This window comes from Charadrius vociferus, unplaced genomic scaffold (genome assembly GCF_000708025.1).
Source record: "Charadrius vociferus isolate BGI_N301 unplaced genomic scaffold, ASM70802v2 scaffold566, whole genome shotgun sequence".
Taxonomy (NCBI): domain Eukaryota; kingdom Metazoa; phylum Chordata; class Aves; order Charadriiformes; family Charadriidae; genus Charadrius; species Charadrius vociferus.
The window spans coordinates 818,384-838,351 of NW_009649031.1; the positions used below are offsets into that span (position 1 = coordinate 818,384).

A 19,968-nucleotide genomic window follows, 5' to 3' on the forward strand; every position below is an offset into this window, starting at 1 on the left:
GACAGAAGAAGTGTAAAGGATATGTAAAGATTGTGTATGTTTACCTAGCCGTGCACTTGAGAGGCACACACACACATACTCCTTGTTTATGCATCTCCTTTCGCCTCGTCTCCCATGCTATCACACAAAAATCCAGACGCACGAGGTTCTGGCAATGTTGCCAAAGGGCTGTTAAATTCCAGGTCAGCCAACAACTTCAACATGGAGCAGTGTACATTGTCTTCTCCCGAGAAGTAAATATACATACACATTCTCGTTGTACATGCTAAAATATTTAAATATGTAAAAATATGGATTATAATTAGGGAAAAGTTAGAATAGATTTGAATGTTTAGCATCCCCTTGGTAGTTTCGCTTCTGTATGATGCCCTCCACACAGAAAGATACTTCACTGTAATTGTGCCCTTTCAATGCAATCATGTAAATTTGCTCTTGTTCACATTGTTCTTCCTTTGCGAGCTCTGCTGTGGTTATCATGGCCATCCTGGAGGGGAGGAGGTAAGGACCCCCACGGATTTGGAGCTCACAGGATTAAAGCTTGTAGAAGTGAGTGGGAAGCTTATTCCCCAGAGTCCCACAGAGATGCCCTTGATACAAAGGTTAGCACGCCGCAGTGCCCACAGTGTTATATCCAGGAAACTGTGATTTCATACTGACCTCCAGGTGCAATCATTTCTTCTGCAGTAACCTATGTGATGATCAAGAGACTTATTTTGTGGGTCCAAAGATCATACATCTTCAGAATGGGCACCATTAAGAATGACAGATCTTTGGGATCTGCTTTCTCATGGCTCTGCTCCTTATGGAGACATTTACAGCTGTGCAAACTGATGAGGGTTTTGCAGGAAAGCAAATGCAAAGCTCATCACACAATTACCATTTATGCTGTTGAGCTTCTTCCTATTTTTGTTTATTTATTATGCCCATGTATTTTGAGCCTTTGAGTTGCAAGCCCCTTGCACGCACACATTTTCCTCTCTAGAAGTTTGATAAAATAGTTTGCTGGATTTATGAACTGGCTTTGTGTTTGGACCTTTTCAGCAGTAGACCCCTCAGGCCTGCAGACAAAGTTTGAAAACCATCGATCAGGGCTATGCACAGGGGAACAGCAGAGACCTGCTGCAGCTGTTTGTCAAAGCCCGGAAAACACTAGTGACAAAGCCAGTGAATACATTTCTCAACTCCACACCTTCTACTTCATGCACACACTAGCAGCGAACTATATTTCACTTCAATCCAAGTATCTTGTGGTAACATGACAATATTACTCTAACGTTTATCGAAACATTCATTAGAAGATACAGTGCAAAACCAGTATTCTGGGTTTTTGTTTCCTCCTATTTTGTTTCACTCCGAATCCTCAATGCTTATATTATATACAATAATGTTTCAACAATATTGAAACAATTTGAGGAAGTTTTCTTAGTATTTTCAAATCAACTTTTATTCATAATATTCCATTTCACTAAAACACCTATCTTTCCACATCAGTCCTCTCCCTCACGGCTCTAATAGTTATCACTAAAGGTCTAATTCCACATTTACTTGCTGTACAGCATAAAATGGACACCTGCCTGTCCCATTTACTAACATGCACACCAGCACCTACATGGACACACTGTGCAGCTAAAGAGAAATCCACATTTCTATACTTTTAAAGTACAGTAAGATGTAAAACTCCCAAGCCCTCCATGCTCTATGCTGCAGTTTAGCTTTCGATTCTTACTATTTATCTTGAGGGAGGTGGAACACAGTGATGCAACATACACACGTGTTCAAAAACACATGCCCACGCTTCCAGACCTCACGGACACTTACACGCAAAGTGACTAACAAACTTTTGCTTTGCACTGCGAAGGAAAAATCTGAGAGTTTTTAAGATTGTGACCCTCTGCCAGATGTAGCAGAAAGGTGTGGATATATTTAAAGGCCAAAAAGAAAAAAAAAAACCAAACAAAACCCAAACCTCCAGAATTAAACATATTTATACATTACTAAACACATTTATACTAGTCAGTATGCACAGATCAGCTGATACTAAGAAACCCATCTACTATATTCAAATGTACTCTGCTTGTAGGTTTTACTAACACAACGCTGGGAATAGAGAAGGACTTCAAAGGAAAAAAATACATGTGCCACCCACACTGATCTACAGGTCATTTCAATAAAAGTATTCCTTAAAAAAAAAAAAATGTCCCTAAAAGAGTTTACCAAAAAAATTCAGACTTCGTTTTTTGTTACCTAGGTGTCTATTTGGGCAGTGGGGCTTGATGATAAAGTTTTCTGACCTCTTGCCTTTCAGCTCCCCCAGGGGATGATCAGTGTGCAAGATGTGCTGGTGAGCAGATGCACTAACACTGAAAAGATTTCCACAACAGAGCAGCAGAAATTAACGTTTAGCAGCTGATTTGTGCCTTCCTCCTGGCTCAAGAGTCCTTCCTCAGGGCTTTTTTAGGACAGCTCTTCTCTAAGAACAGTTTTGTTTCAAAAAAACTTTCTTCCCCTCAACTGAGAGGTCCGGGATCACTCCTGACAGCTGGATCTGAAACAGGAGCTTTGATCCAGCGCCTGCAATGAACTCCGCTGGTCTCAGCCGGCGTCAGAGGATGCTGGATCAAGGCTGGAGGGTCTGGAAAACATTAACTAGATATCGTGTGTAGAGGCAAGAGATAAAGCTGGTGGAAAGGGGAGAGGGGAAGGAGAGAAAGAAAAGCGTTCCCAGGAAGATTTTTCATCTCCGTTTTACACCAGCACTTCAAACCACACGGAATTTTTCAGCCTTTACTACAGGGTGTTCCGGGGAAAACGAAAATCTGCCATGTAACACCAAAGAACAGGCAAAAAAACTATTTTTCCTGTCTGAATACATATGATTACATATCTTCTCTCTTCCTCTGGTGCCTTGTCATATCAGCCTCTACCTCACTGTATTTTTAAGAGAACCACCTGGCCCTCAGTTCTTGCTGCACAAATCAAACCAAGCCATAGTCCATTTTTGCACACTGAGAAAATCCCCTGTCATAGTCAGAGGACCTAAGATTTGTTCTGTAACATTCCCATGATTCAGCTGAAAATAAAAAAATAACAAAAAAACAACCAAACAAAAAAACCCCACCAGCCTCCTGCACGAGAAAGGGTTTAATTGCTCTGGTTAGAAGAATTAACCTGGACAAGCACAAAGAATACAGAGAAAGGGAATGCCTCTTGTTGGAGACTGAATTTTGCTCTTGGATATGCCCCTGTAACTTCTTCAGAAGTTAACAACATATCAAAGGCAGGATTAGGCCATAGGACATTTGCATCATGAGCCATGGATCCAGAGCAAGGGTGGCAACGAAGGAACTCTTAATAAGCTGCAACAAGCAAACATTTTAGTTGCCTACCTGCTCCATTTCAGTAAAGGTGCTCTGCTCCTCATCTTCCTCCTCGATATCTGACTCTCCCACAGCAATAGGAACACAAATGGACAGGTCAGGATTGGTCATAAAATCATCATTGTCTGTAATTCCTAGGTGTTTCTCCCCATTTTTATTCATCCCATCCTCAGCGTGGTTCTCTTTGTGATTCTCCATGTCTTTGCCAAGCTCAGCAGCTGTGAGGCTGTTCACACAATTATTAAGGGCACCTGTATTCTGGGCAGCGAGCTTCATCATGGCCTTCTTTTCAGCTGTCGTCTTGGGGTGCCGGAGGACATTACAGCAAAAATCCCAGGTTGTGTGTTTCATGTACTGAAGACCCCTGTTGATCCGAGCAAAAGCAAGCTGCAGGTTGTTCATCTCCCCGTCCTCATCTGGTGCTGAGAGGTTGTCAGCACTGAAAGAGCTTAGCAGCAAGGCCAGGAACAGGTTGAGCACCTGAAACCAATGAAGTTAAAAGGAAATCAATGATTAATTGTGGAGGACAAATGTTTGGTCTTGGAGGCAGGAGGGCCTGAATCTTAGGTTTGCCGCTGTAACGCCACCAGTGTCTGTGGAACTGCCTTTATTACAGGTGATTTCAGCAGAAAAAGGAGTGCAGCCATTTCCAAACACTTTAATTTCAGGTGTAGAAGTTTAGCACAGACAATAACATACCCTGACATTCTCTTTCCACCTCTAATACCCCAAAACTTGAAAAAGAAAAGGCAAAGCTCAGGAACAGAATATGGGATAAAATTTTCCTTGGAAACTACATAGTGTAAATGTTCTTGTAAGTGGTGGTGTAATGAATTTCCTGTAATTGTCAGTATTCCATCTTGGAGAAAATCACTAATTGAAAGACTTACTGACATCCAGCAAGGTACTGCTTACACGTAGGAAAAGACTATAACAAGAATGTTTTCAGGACCTTTTTGGCGTTTACTCAGTGTGAATATTGTTATTTATATTTCATAGCATATAATGATATACATGTGCATGAAATTTAAACCAAATAGTATATTTGGAAACATTTCTAAACATTTGTATGTATTTTCATGGATAGCCTTGATTTAATTATCCTCTGGGCCATGAAGAAAATCTATTGTGACTGTGAATAAACACCTAACAGGTCATATAGTTTCAAAACCTTTGCCTTCCAGGCAAAAACAACCCATCACACACAGGACTAATGTGGCTAAATCTGAGCAGGGCTCACCCCCAAAGCAGGCAATGCTTCTACTAGTCAGGAAAAACCCGTCTGGAGATTTTCACGCATGTGTGGGAAGATCCCAACTGAACTGGAGACTATAAGTTGGGTTCCTCTTGTTCCTGAAACTTCAGAACTGTCTACCTTTTCTGGCAGTGCACTGCAAGATCAGACACAACTATACATTTGGGTGATATATTTGATGATTTAAACCTCTTTTTACCTTCTAGGAGGTTTTTTTCCTCCACTATATACAATTATAACAAATAAAGAAGAGAAGGCTCCGGGGCAATCTTATTGCTGCCTTCCAGTACCTAAAGGGGGCCTACAGGAGAGCTGGGGAAGGACTTTTTACAAGGGCATGTAGTGACAGGACGAGGGGGAATGGCTTTAAACTGGAATGGGGCAGGTTTAGATTAAACATTAGGAAGAAGTTTTTCACTTTAAGGGTGGTGAGGCACTGGAACAGGTTGCCCAGAGAGGTTGTTGAGGCCCCATCCCTGGAGGTGTTCAAGGCCAGGCTGGACGTAGCCTTGGGCAACCTGGTCTAGTGGGAGGTATCCCTGCAACCTCCATGGCAAGGGGGCTGGAACTCAATGATCTTCAAGGTCCTTTCCAACCTAAACCATTCTATGATTCTATGAAATAAAACCAGTTTCTTCTAGAAGGCTGTTCCCAGCAATACATCTTGCAGGCTGATCACCAGCTGCTGTGTATGGGACACTACACCTGCTTGTGGTCTGAGAAGGAATGAATTACAGCTTTCATGCCGGATTGATGAGGGTAAGAAGCTCACACCGGAGGTAGATGCCTGGGATGACAGAAATGAGGCAAAGGTGACTCAAACCAATATCCGCTAAAATATATTTACCCAAAATAAACTAGGGCCAAATCTCGTATCAACTCATCTGGCACCTGTACAAGGTGGGTGGGTGCCAGCTCTGTGGCACAGCAAGGCAGAGATCAGTGCTGCAGCACTTCTCCTGTTTGAGCAATAAAATGGACTTTGGGAAGGTTTCCTCTGTGATCTCTTGACGCTACCATAAATACTTGCAAGTCCCCTGGCTTCTGTCTTTCTGATAGTCTTTTTAAATTGATAAAGTCTACCAGACCAAAATAAACAGTATAAACAGCACTGGGCCTTACCGAAGAGCCACAAGTTTTTGTTACCATCCTTCCACCCTGTTCCACCTTTTTTCAAATATTCAGAATATATGATCTGGGATTTTGAAAAGTAGCCTGGTCTTAATCACCCCGGTGACGCTGCATTTGAAGTGTCCTGTCAGTACTGTTTTGTAAAGTACTCTTTGCAATCACTGTGATTACAAACGAAAGCAGTTGGTAGCACAGCAGATGCCCATGTCCATTATGAACTGCTGAATAAACTATTGCTGCACTGAGCACTACCCGGCTCTAAAGTAAAGCAAGATTAAAGCTAATTGTTTCTTAGCTGTTCCATCATACTGGAGTGTCACTGACAGCTTGTGTGGGTCTTCTCTTAATCACTGTGGCGGTCTGGTATGAATCAATCTTCCATTACATATCCCGCTCAGAGGTATTGCAAGTGATGTTGTCTGATAGGTAGGTAAAAACCAGAGCACAAGCAGGTGACAAGCAGGTGGGAGTCCATCAGCAAAGGGGTCGCTGGCGGAACCTCTTCAGCCATTTTTAACCAAATTTGATAGAAGGGATGAGGTCTCAGAAATAACCACATTGCTAGAAGCATCCTGAAAATAAGCATGTGGGTAAAGAAAAGACACTGCCTGGGCCACCAGTGCAGACACAGTTTGGAACAACACAACATGTGTCTCCTTCCCAGTGGCAACCCAGGGACACGGGAAGGAGCTGGAGGAAGGGAGTGGATAAAGAAATCCAGAATAAAAATCTTCTGGACTTTATAGGTTCAATTCAGTGACTTTAACAGAGGTGTCTACTCTTGTTTGAGGCTGAGACATCTGCACCAGACCTACAGGAGATGTATGTCTTCCTAAATCTCCAACTATCCTCCAGCCAGGGCATGACGGGGTATTGCAGCAGGCAACTGGCGGTGTTTAGGGAACCCAATCATGCTTCAAGGATGGCAGCTGCCTCCAGACTTGAACACCAAAGCTTGAGGGTCTAACAAGGCATCCAAGCACCATTTCAATCAAAAGAAATTCATCATATAGACAATGGAGCCTGCCCAAATACAGGTGACCACGTTAGGGCTGCATGCAGCTGCCAATATGTAGTCATCTAGTGCCAACTGACTCTAGCCCACCCAAGTCATCCTGAGGCAATGGGTTGACACGACACACTATTATGGGAGATCTGTGTCTAGTTGGAGGCCAGGATAGATACCCTACAGTATCCCCAGTGATGCTGGACAAAACTGAGTCAAGCCCTAGATCTCTGTAGACTGTAGTGGTAGCTCAGATAGCTCAGATGTCTTCTCCATACATGAATACCTCCATGTAGGCACCCAAATTTTACCTGGAGCTGAATTTCATCCTATACTTCATTAATTCTGCTGTTAACAGACTAACTTGTTTGAAATGCTTTGTTTTACTTTTCTGTATTTATTTCCTGTGTCAAACTACAGTTACATAAGTTTGGGCAGGTACACCTGCAGGTGTGTATAATAGGTGGTAACATTCTTAGTGTTGTTATTTACCATGGATTATTAAGGCAATGTTGTTTACTTCCCAGAAATGCAGCTGACATTTTGCACAAAAAGCTATTTGCACTTCACGCTTTTAGCCAAAAATAAATCTCAAATATCATTCCCTTCTTCCTTTGTGAGCAGGTAACCTCAGAGGTGTATTGCTGGGCATTCAAATAGAGTGAACTGCGGTATAAGCATTTTGTGTTTACTTATTTCCCCCATTTCACTGTACACTGCATTTTCCAGAAAAATATATGCTCAACCCATGACACACCACATTTCCTGTAAAAGGTTACTAATAATATCCAGTCCTCCTGGTTGCTAGCGCAATGCTTTCAGTTCAAGTAAAAGCAAACTAAAGACTAATTCAGTTTTCAAAAGCAATGACAGATTTGTATATCCATATGGATCCTCTTAAAAAGAAATCTGCTTTCCAGTGACACCGCGCAGGCAGTCTCTGAAAGCAGGTCACTTTTTTGGTCTTTGAGGTTAGGAATCAAATGACAGATGCACTCAAAGAAACCCCAACTCCTTTAGCATAATGATGTTAAGCATTTACCCTAATGACAATACAGCATGCTTTCATAGGCTTCCTCACTTTTTAATGCCTTTCCAAAGCTAGTGACTCTGGTTATGCCATTATAAGGCACAAAGGATTAGATTCATCCAGCCGTATGTCAGGTGCTTAAGCTGGAGGACTTTTCCTAGGATGTCTGTAGATGATGGAGACGCTCTGACATCCCAGGAGATGCTGAAGAGCTGAGCTACCTCTGGCGATGCCTACTGAAGCCTAGGCTAGCTTGGGTTTAGTATCTTGCAGCTAGATTAAAGCCAGCACCTCCACTGCAGGAGATGGAGGATAGGAAGGATGGTTGAGGGCACCTATGAGTGACCTGCATCACTTACTGATGCAGACCAAATAACTAACACAGAATCACAGAATCATACAATATCTCAAGTTGGAAACAACACATAAGGATCGTCCAGTCCAACTCCCTACTGCTCGCAGGGCTACCTCAAAATAAATCATATGACTAAGAGTCTAGTCCATGACTTGTAAAACCCGGCCAGGTGTCCAGAAAGTCCTTCTTGGTGTCCATCCGGTACTCCATGCATTATAACTAGGCCACCTGTATAACTAGGCAACCTTCCCCAGGTGAGAGGAGAGCATGGGATGCTTCAGCCCTATCCTGAGCAGAGCAGAGCTGAGCTGCAGCACACAGGTAGCAAGCCTGGCATTGCACAAAGTGCTGCAACAATTCTGCGGTCACAGCAAGGGAAGAGCATAGAAGCACGAAGTGGTGAAGCTAATTCCTAGCTTCCCAGCCATGAGGAGAAAGCAGGCGGCTGGAAGGACCGCTCCTCCCCAAGGAGACCGAGGCAGGGGCTGCTGGTGGAGGCTGGGAGCCGCAGATACTGCCATGGTGGGTCTCAGTCTGAACGCCTCAGATCCATCGCCTTTTTTTTTGGCCATAACAGTACAAAAACAGACAGTGTAATTTCAGATGACACCTTCTGATCAAACCTTCTTTGAAAATATCTGTCTGCAAACTCTCTTGCTGAAGTTAAAATACTTTTGGAGTAAAAGCATGTGACTACTCCCTCATTTCCCTTCTATTTTTGTGTTTACCTTGGTTTGGCAAAAATGGAGGGATATAAACTTTTATGTATTTAACCTCCCACCTGTCATTCAGCCAAAAAGTGTCGATCCCCTGCAGTCCTCCTGCACTCCCATGAATCAATTCAGCAATGCATTCACTGCCCTGCACTCTCACTGGGGTCACGCACTGTGCTGAATATAAGCTGAAAACCCACTGGAAAGTCTAAGGACATCTCTTAGCAGACTGAAAATAATTCTGTAGTTCATTTAGCTGGGAGTCAGAATGATGTTGCACCTGCACAAGTTCAATGGCAGAGTTAAGCCATCTCCAAAGTGAGGTCCTCAGCCACTGGCATGTTTGCAGATGATCTAATATGAGTTCACCCATCTGTTTTTTCCTGTAGAGGGATCTCTCTTAACTGCACGCTGCAAACAAAGCAAGGAAGTTTGATTTTCAAACCCCTGGCCCTTTTCTGTGCATGAAGTTTAACGAACTTCACACTGAGCGACAACTAAGGCCAGATTTTCTCATCTGCCTGGACCACACAGGAAAAATCCTATTCATCTAATACTTATTTTGTGGATAAAACAGGACCCATACACCTCAATCTATTCAACCTCACTTCTCTATCAGTGCCTGTTAGACACAGACCAGCAAGAAGCTCTTCAGGCACTCTCTGACCAGAGGAAGGAACTGATTTTCTTCCTTTCTGTTTGTTTTCTGATGGCAGTGGACATCTGCACTGTTTGGTTATCACAGATGGGAAAGACGCAGCTTTCTCTTTGGAGACCTTGATGAGTTCTAGCAAGCCTAACACAATGTGTACCGATTATTTTATTTTGTTCACTGTAGCACAACTCATGAAGCTGCAAAGAAAAACTGTCCATAAAGGGGCTTTCACTGCATCAAGGAAGTGTGAGATTTAAGTTTAAGCCAGAGACCTGCAGTAATAGGTCATCTGGTCCATTTCTCTGCTACTGGAGGATTATTTCTTTCCTTGGAAGTATATTTTCCAATCCTTTGTACATTTTCATCCCAGAGCAAAATTTACCAATAGAGACAACTCCTGCAAATGGCAATTTACATGATCAGTTATTTTCTATATTCCCTTTTCTATTATTTCAGCTATTTGTGCTTGGTTAAGAAGCTTATATCCTCCCAGCCCAGTTCCTCTTTATCCTGTAGTCAATCTCATAATACCATTCTCGTGATATTTTAGTTACTCGCTCTCAAAATGATCATGATACCACAAGTATGGCATGCGGTCCTTGTGGCCAGGGGCAGGTGAGAGAGAACACAGATTGTAGCAGGATTGATCTCTTTCATGTTTCTTGCCCAAGTTCAGCTAGAAAAACACAGGGAAACAGGGATATGGATTTCCTGCCTTGTAGCCAGACATCTTCCCAAGTGGACTATGTTTGATCCTACAAGGCAGGCTAGAAGTTGCAGATGAGAGGTTTGTGGGGCAGTACAGTACCAGTTTGTCACAACAGGAATTTTTTTCTTATCAATTCCACGTTAGTCTGTTCAGTGAGATAACTGGTTTATCTGTTAAAATATAAATAACAATATAAATAAATATAATAATGTAAAAAGAAAATTAATAAAAGACACCGAATTCAGCTTATTTCCCATGTAAGATCCCTAAACTACTTTATGATGATAATGAGAGCGGATGTTCTCCACAGGAAAGAAAAATGGAAGTAATACAGTAGGAATAATTCTCTCATATGCAAATACAAAGATGGCTATAAATTCAGTGATTTCATGTAGGTTATTTTCATCTTCCCTAAGAAAGAAAAGAAGCAGGACTGATTTTTTTTCCCCTAGCCTCACAGCTACCATGTGCATCTCCCCTGCCTGTGCAGAACAGCGCTCGCAGACAGCCAGCTTGAAAAGCTCAGCCTTGGGGAACGGCTGGCACTCACATGCCCTTTAGGGAGTCAAATCCTTTACATCCAATCCATATGGCCAGAGGAGCTTGTGCCCAATGTGTCCCATCCTAAAACTGATGGCTGCACCAGGTGTGATGAAACAAAGGAGTAAAAGTGCGTTTTCTCTCCTCTGTTTGTGAAGAATAGGTAGGGTGGCCAATACAACTGTAGCTATCTGCATGGTAGACTCTGGAAACCGGGTGAGATGAATGTCCCCCCCCATCCCATCAGTGGTTTTGTCGTATTTGCCATAAGGCTAGGAGTTTTGCTGACCATTCTCCACTTCTGATATTGATTTTCCAGTTGCAAACCTTTCATTGGCCACTTGTGCAGCTGGTTGTCTTTAAACAAAGCAGAGAAGTGATGCTGGATGGCATCTGTGCTCGCCCGTGTTTGATGGTATGCGCATAGGTGGGGGGAACCGTCACCCTATTTCTCGCTTCAGCATTTAAAGGAGTATGTATAATTAATGGGACAGATTCCTTGGTGCTGTTCTCGCCACTTTACATAGCAGTAAATCTCCTTGAGTAATGGAAGGGTAGATTAAGCCCATTAATTACACTTCACAGCACCTTTGTGTCACATAGGAGTTTTTTGAGGTCACTTTAAGCTGCCATTTACCCCTCCCTGCTTTCAGCTGCACTAGCGCTGGGGTACGTCAGACCGGACACGGGTACACCCTTTTGAGAGGAGGAGGCAGGCAAAGGGCACCAGGTCAACTCTTGCTGCCAGTCTGACACGCTGGACCACACTATGAAAACGCCTCTTCAGAGAGGGAGGCTGAACTGGGAGGGGCGGGCTGGTGCTTCCCCAGCTCCCGTCTCGCAAGGACCAGACACAAGCCTCTGCCTCTCCTCACCCCCAGCCTCTGCAGCACCCCAAAAGCAGGCAGAGTGAGGGGACCTACATCCTTGTCACTCTGAAACACAGACCTGAGGCAACCCATCTTACCACAAACCGGTGGATCCCTCATGTTGTCAAGTTTTGTTCACTTGTTTTCTACCTACGTGGGTATAAATGTGCACACAAACCGTACTGCTCCAAGTGCCTGTTCAAGAACTATTGAATTGAAGTTAGATTTTTTTTTCAGCTGATGACTTTCAGCGGTTTTTGAAACTAAGTCCCTTAGAAATATCAGAAGATGAGACTCGAGAAACCAAGTGCTTCCTGGTCTGAAAATCTTAGTCTCCAAGTCCTATATGAGAGAGGAGGGTGGGATGGTGAGGGGAGGGAGACAAATTCTTTCCACTACTAAAGCCACAGCATAAAACCAAACATGTTTCCACAGGTTTTTCATCAGATATCAAAACAACACTATTTCACCAGCATAGCAAGAGCTCCATCAGAGCTGCTGTGGACTCCTCAAACCACTGTCTAGACAGACAAAACGTGCGATCAGGCAAGTCCAGTTGCAAACCTCTCCCAGCAAGACAGCTGTGTTCATGATGTTAAAGGCTCAAGATACACCAAAAGCATTAGGGAAACTACGGAAAGTTTCTTGATTACAAACCAAGAGACAATTAGCTTTGTGCTAAATTAGCTAATCCCATGGAGGACACTGCCCAGTCAAGGCAGAGCAGGATCTCTGGACTCATGCCTTTAAAACTCAGATCCTACACCCCCCTGAGAGGGGCACACCCAGCTGTGACCAAAGACTGCGCTGAGTTTTGCACTCAGTCATCTACAAGCCATCACGTCCCTTGGGCAGTCAGGGATGGAGATCAAGAGAAAGAGGTAATTACCATTCACACATTGGCAGAAAACTTCTGGTGAAAGGTAAGCCACAGAGAACAAAAAGGATGAAAAAAAAAAGAAAAAAAAAAAAAGGAAACAGAATAACAGAGAAAGAAAACCAGTGATAATGGCCACAGTAAGTAATGACTTCCCTGGAGCCAATACATTACACCAAAGCAAAATCAATATGAGGGTAGCCCCATAGAATAGAAAATTAAATCAGAGAGTCAAGAAATAATTAATATTAGCTTTGCTTTCTTTCTTTTTTTTTTTTTTTAACTGTGAAGGGCACACTATTTCCTTTAAAATGTTACTTTCTGAGCCATTTCCCAGGTTTAATATTATAATTTGGGCTCCATCACAGAATCACAAATTTCTTATTAAGGGAAATGTGAAAAGGAGGACTATTTAGTGAATTTGGGGAGTGTAAGGAGGTTCTGATTTTTTGCATTTTGCAAGTGTGGATTCCTGGGAGGGCAGAACAGAGCGACAAGAGCTGTTTGCCAGCCAGGAGGGCCTCTTTCAGGAAATCTATAAAATAAGATTTCTACTAGTAATTTTGCACAGTACGAAATCTCCAGCCTTCACAGCGCACGGATGGGCTTGCAGCTTTCACATACCTCTGCTGACACAAAAGCAGGACAAAACCCCATCTTTCCTTAAAGAAACAGGGCAGGAGGTTTTCCCAGCAGTGGTGCTGGTTACATCTTCAGAACAAGAGCCACCCTGTATTTGCGAGGCAGGAGGTGCTGACATACATATCTCACTGCTGTCCTAAAAAGTGATCCTCTTCCTCTGCCATTTTCTGCTCCTGGCTTCCATGGTGCCCCCAGTCAGCATTCTGTCCCCTTTGGTCTCTGGACTGTAGCTATGGCTTCTTCTGCAGCTTTCTTAGTGCTTGCTAAAGCCCTAGGGAGATATCCTTGCTCTTTTGCAAGGAAAGGAAGGAGGTAGATATCCTTTCTCCCCGCAGTGTATATCTACAGGATAAAGCTGGCTCTGAGGTGTGTTTTGCAGAGAAGCATTACTAAAAACATAAGAAAAGCACTTCATGGAGGACTGGCTACCAATATCCTTCAAACCAAGTCTGTGCTCAACCTCATGATCAAAGCAAACTCTTCTGTCCAGGCATGATGACCTCATCCTTCTTATATCAGGAAATAAAAAAAGGTATTTTGCTGATGTGGGAATTTCAAAATTATTTTATTTATTAATTGCATTCTGTGTGCCTCACTGAAATCCCAGAAACTGGGGTCCCTCAAATTCTTCTTTAATGCAAGATGGACATAAAATTGGGGAAGCAAAAGAGAAACTTGGTGGTGTAAGTTGTCCTTAAGAGTATTTTTATGAGTTCATGCTCACTGCCAGTCTGCTAGAGAGAGGAAAGGAACCAAGTGGTACTCAGCTAGTCCATTTTATGATCTAAAAATCGCATCTGCAGTAGTAAACAAAGACAAGCCAAGACCTGTTCTCCATCCCTGAGGGTAAGCAGCTGACCTCCTTTCCCTGTTCTTCCAGCCAGGATTCCTTCGTGGCTGCTGTCCCCAGCTAGGGCTGTCCCCTGAATGCCCAGGCACCAGCTGGGACGTGTGGCCAGGGAATGTACTAACCAAGAAAGAGGAGGGACACTTATAATATTTGAGTTCGTGCCCTGGCCAGTTTACAGACGCAGCCACCTGCCTGTGTTTTCAAGGAGAGAGACATCAGCAGGCATTTTGTGCTTACTGAACCTTCCAGAAATGGGATGGTATGAGAGTTAGATGTGGGAGACAAGAGATTACAGGGAGGAGAAGGGATATAAAAGTCCTTCAGGAAGAAATACTCAAATGAACAAGTTTACAGCACCAAGAGCATAAGAGCGCTCTTAGTTGTGTGGCTGCAACAAATGAGTACACGTGAGAGAGGTCAGAAAGAGAAGGGACCTGGTGGCGGGGAGAAGCCAACAAACAGGAGAAGGGGAATGAACTGAGAGTAGAGCTGCTTGAAATACGTCCAGCCCCAAAGACAAATGTAAGCACCTCTTTTCATCTCCATGAAAATTCAGCACAGAAAATATCAACATTTTTAGTGGTATACTTCAATCCAAACCCCGATGTTTGTTAGTATATACTCATTTGCCAAGAAAATATGGCAATGACCCACAGAAGGCAGAGCTTCTGTACAAAAATTGTTTTGGTCAAAAAATAAAACCACTTTTGCATTGAAATAATTACAAGAATTTCAAATGGCTTCAGGACAGAGACTTGGAATTTGCTTGTGTGTTGGGAAGGGTGAAGTCAAGACACATGATGAGATGGAGCTTGCGGAAGATGTCATGAAAAGCAGAAAGCTGAAGCAATGTTGAAATAGGAGAAGATTTGCTCAAAGCACAAGACTAGGAAGACTACAACAGAAATATGGGGCAATGTCCAAGAGGGAATTACTATAATCAAGACCAGAATTGACCAAAAAGAACGAAAATTCATTTTAGGTAGAAGAAAAATAGAGGAAGGGCAGATTTGGGTCATATTAAATGAGAACTAATTTAAACAAGAGTCTGGCTAGGGATGACCCAAACAAAAGAGGAAGAAGAAAAGATAACACATGAAATCTAGAGGTAGGGAAATAGAAAAAAAGAGACTTAAATAGCAGCAAAGAAATAAAAATGTTAAGAGGGGTGAAAAAACAACAGATCTGATTCTCCTTTCCTTTGCACCGTGTGCAGTAATACGAAATTGATGGAGTAAATCCGTATCTGTTGGAGATTCTGCTTGGTAAATCTGGGCCAGTGGTTTTATTTGATTTAGAAGGAGTTTAACAGAGCAAGAGCCAGCCAAGCTGACTTGTGGGAACAGGAGTAAATGTGGGATGGTAGCAGGAGACCAAAGGCAGAATCTCTTTGAGCACAGGAACTTCTTACTGTTCAGTAAGACCCAAAATGGCAGGAAAGTGGTACCTAATCCTGTGTACTACAGTTAGTTTCCAAATGTATTATTCAGCATATTTCCTTGGGAAGCCACAGACCACGTTTCCATGTACATGCTAGGTGGAGAAATGCAGATATGAATATGCACTGTACATGGGAAAGATAAATTTGAATCTCTTTTAAATATCATACACCTCCTAAGAAGGTTAAGGCTGTCATGATTAGCTAATTGTTTCGCAAATCCCTTTTAATAAGCTATTTCTAGAGGCAACTGTTAGAATGAACTGCCTACTGCTTAGTTTTGGTGGGAAAAATAATATTTTTAACAGTTTTTTTTTTAATAAACAAAAGTATAAGATGCTTAGGATTACTAAATAATATATTAAATTTGAACCACGTGGTCTATTTTAACATTAAAATCCTGCCCTTCCCTCAACACATGCTAGGAAGAATTCTGTTGTCATTACTCTTTCAATGACACCCAGACGACTCACACAGTGACATTAACAAAAAGAGACACATTTAGTTGTACCCACCTTTGCACACTCCTGTCCAATTAAATTTGACTCTTTTTCTTCTAGATTTTTAATAACCACCCAGCTATTAGCAAGACCTTGACCACTGACAAAACCCTACTTACACTATTAACCATGAACAGATGTAGTAAAAAAAAAGGGCGGTATTTTACCCTACTGGTGCCTACTATATTAAAAGGGCTGCAGTCTTTATTTTGAAAACTGAGTTGCTCTTCAATCACCTGACTACAACAAAATCTCAACAAACAATTCACTAGCATCATCTTCATAAATAAAATGTGTATATGTGCATATATATATGGTGGATCCTGTTAAAAAATATTTCATCTTGTCACTAGTTCATATAATGGAATCAATGCTTAAGCAATACTTTTAGAGAAATATTTCTGACTTGGAAACACAATTAGAACAAAAGGCATAAGGATGGTTTCCAAGGGGCAGGTCGATTGAACTAATGTATTAGCATTCTTCTTCCTCCATATTGCTAAGTCGTCTCACACCCATGAAGGTTAACGGGAGATAGTTTCATATTCCCTTATATACATACCTACAGAAGAGCACTCGCGTTATTATCAGATCTTACTCCTCTCTGATACATCCCAGTGACTCATTTATAGATGAAGAAGCAATACTTATAAACCTACCAATGAAAATCTGCACTAAATGCCAAAATCTGTCACAGCCCACCAATGAATCTGGTTTGCATTATTGCTTTTGGGAATTCCTTATTTCACAGGTGAAAAATGAGCCTTAGCCCAGTTTTTGTTTTCAGCCTCTTTTGAGCTGCATCAGAAGCAAAACCTTGCTCCTTTTCTGTACATCAACTTTTATTAGGATTTGGGTTATTTGTATTTAAAAAGATCTACCTTTCTGTGGGTGGATATTGAAGGAAAAAAATTGGCAGATTTTAGTATATTTTCAACATGGACACTGTGTAGGACCTTGAAAACAGGAACTGAACACACTTGTCCCCTAATACAAGATGCATGCTCAGATTTATTCACCAAGTGCCAAGATTCAACTCTTCAGAAGAAACAACTGAGCCTGTGGCAGGATACAGAAACTCATAAATCTGGAGTGACAGAAGGAAGCAGATTACTTTTTAGAACATTTTGAAAGTAGTTTCTCCTCCTATCTCTTCTCAGGTGCATTTCCCTCACATTTCTTCAGCAAAGCAGTCCTATACCTCCCAGCTTTGAATGAACTCTTCTGAATCTAACATACAATGGCATTGTTGAAACCCAGAAGTCTTTGATGGTCTGTCATAAATATCCTGAGGTTAATTTCCCCAGAATTTTTTGCACCAGCATCTTGTGTTACACATGAGGGTGGGATGTATCTACTCAATAAAATAAATGATAGTTATTTATGTGGGCATTGATAAATCACACATTTTTTAAAGCCCGGAGTCTTAGGCTCTGGAGAGATCTTATTGTGGCCTTCCAGTACCTAAAGGGGCTCTACAGGAGAGCTGGGGAAGGACTTTTTACTGGGGCATGTAGTGATAGGACGAGGGGGAATGGCTTTAAACTGGAAGAGGGCAAGTTTAGATTAAAAATTAAGAAGAAATTTTTTACGTTGAGGGTTGTAAGGCACTGGAACAGGTTGCCCAGAGAAGTTGTGGATGCCGCATCCCTGGAGGTGTTCAAGGCCAGGCTGGACATGGCCTTGGGCAACCTGGTCTAGTGGGAGGTGTCCTTGCAACCTCCATGGCAGGGGGGTTGGAACTCGATGATCTTCAAGGTCCTTTCCAACCTAAACCATTCTATGATTCTATGATATGAGGATGCAAGCTTTTCATCTCTGCTAGGAGTCATCAGAGGCAACTGGACTGATTGATGGTTGTTGTCAGGATTTATCTTTTTGATTCATCACATGATGCTATCTGTTTCTGGTGGACCTTTCATTACTCTTGAGGATGTTTAATGCTTAAGTAGATATAGCCAGATGTTTGCTCAAAAGCATCAGGTACCTGAGTGCTCTGCTTCCCAGACACTGCTCAAGCAAGGATGGATAATGGGGAACACAAATAGCAAAAATTGCTTTGGGACACATGGGCTGTGCAGGTAGCTGGTATGAAAAATATGAAGGGAGAAGCTGGGAAATCTGCTGGAGTTTTGCTACTTTTCTCTGAGGTTTGAATTCTCCAGTATCACGCTAAATGTACCTGCTGCCAGCTGTAAGCATGCATCAGTAGAAGCAAAAGGGTGGTAACATGCTGGCAGTTGTTTTGACTCTATTTTGTTTGTGTCCCCAGTTGTGCTTATTCATGTATTCCGGGCTTCTCTTCTGCAAAGCTCCATGTGACTCGAGAAAGAAAATTCTCCTTGCTTATGTAAGTGTCCAAGTTGATGAGACAGACTCAAATGACACTTCCAATTCTCGCTAATGATCCCTTGGGCTCCCTGGCTTCTTCTGGACCCTCTAACTCTCCAGCCCCCTTCTCCAGGATTGCCCCAGCTCTCGTTATGGCTCCTGCAGCTTTCTGATGACTCCTCCTCTCCCACGGCGCCCCACACGCACTGCGCTCACCGCCTTGCAGATTTTGTGTGTCCTGACAATGACTGTTACTGACATGCCTATTCTTGCCTGTTTGTCTAGTGGCCTTCTCAGCTGACGCAACCAAAACAGAAATGCACATTTCCAGAATGTTGGGAGATGCTGAAAGAGCAGATAAGGTGAACAACGGCGTCCAGGACATGAACATGGGGGTGCAGAGAGAGCAGAGGGAAGGCAGTGCTCGTGCAAGACCCAGGACAGCCTCAAATTTTCTTTGAATCTCCTGTGGATGCACATTTCCGTGCAAAACACTGTTCTTCCCCCATTTACATAGTTGCATCTTATCCCTTCTTCCTTCCATTGTGGAAGTGGATCCACTGGGCCCCAAGGAGAGCACCAGCTTGGTGGTAGAAGTACGATAGACAAAGCTTGAGGATGCAGGCCTCAAATTAAAAAAAATAATTTAAATAAATCAAAAAAAATAAAATTAAAACCTAAACCCTAAAATTTTGTAATTTGGGCTTGTAATACTTTCTCCCCAAACTTGCTTTTATTTCCAGCGAGCAGATTTAACCTAGTGTTTGCAATTAGAAGTCACACAATATTTTAAAATTCCGGTTCATTTATATTAATCATCAGATGCAATACAAATACTACATTTCCCTCCAAGGAGATTAACCTTTGTTCACAAAGTGGATGTCTTCAGTGGCCCCCATGAATAAGAGCATGCTTGTCATTAAATGCAAAAATAATTGCTTGATTCAGGTCAGCAAGTCTCGCTGCAGCTCTTGAGTTGTACATTTCTCTGGGGATAGACAGTAAAGACCATGAAAACGGTGCTTTGGTAGTTCTAGATTTGTGCATAATTTGAAAAGAAAATAAGGAGATAGCTGGAAAAGTGCTATCATATGTCATCAGTGTTCCATTTTCATTGCTTTATTGGCACAAGAAATCTTAATGAATGAGGCCTCGTTCCTTTGCGGTAAAACAACCCTTAATCACCCTGTAAAAAGTTTCATAGTCTTGAACCCCCCTGGTGTAATGCTCTGTGTCCTTTAAAAGAATCAGAGTCTTGATGTAGCTTCCCTCAGTGACAGCCCCATCACATCAGGCAGAAATACAAGTCTCATCTAAAGACCTTCTTTGACCATCATAATACGCTTTGGCTGTCTGAGCTCCTGAAATGTAAAATTGTAATCCACTTTTACCTAGGCCTCTTAGATGCCTAGCTATTTTGCTATTACTTGTGATTTTACCACAAGGGACAGTGATAGCTCTCTATATCCATTTCATTTAAACAAAGAGAAAATCTGACACATTACCATAATCCTCTTTCTACCCTGGTTGTGATCTGCTGAGAAATTTGCAGTGATGGAGATGTATCAGTATTGGGTGAGACAGGACTTTATGGCCACTTCTACACTAAGAAATTAAATGTGCCCAGGAACATTTTCTGGCACTGAGGACAAATGCAAAAGATCATCTTGCTCCATGTTATTTAAACTTC

The 19,968-nt window shown here is 42.3% G+C and overlaps 1 protein-coding gene across 1 annotated transcript in view; it reads right to left on the reverse strand.

Moving 5' to 3' along the window:
- LOC104288900 (sodium channel protein type 5 subunit alpha-like) overlaps positions 1–19,968 on the reverse strand; it is a 175,031-nt gene that overhangs the window by 66,771 nt on the left and 88,292 nt on the right. Inside the window, exon 16 of the mRNA XM_009887773.1 lies at positions 3,387–3,857. Within this exon, the coding sequence (XP_009886075.1) occupies positions 3,387–3,857 (471 nt within the window). The remainder of the gene's footprint in view (positions 1–3,386; positions 3,858–19,968) is intronic.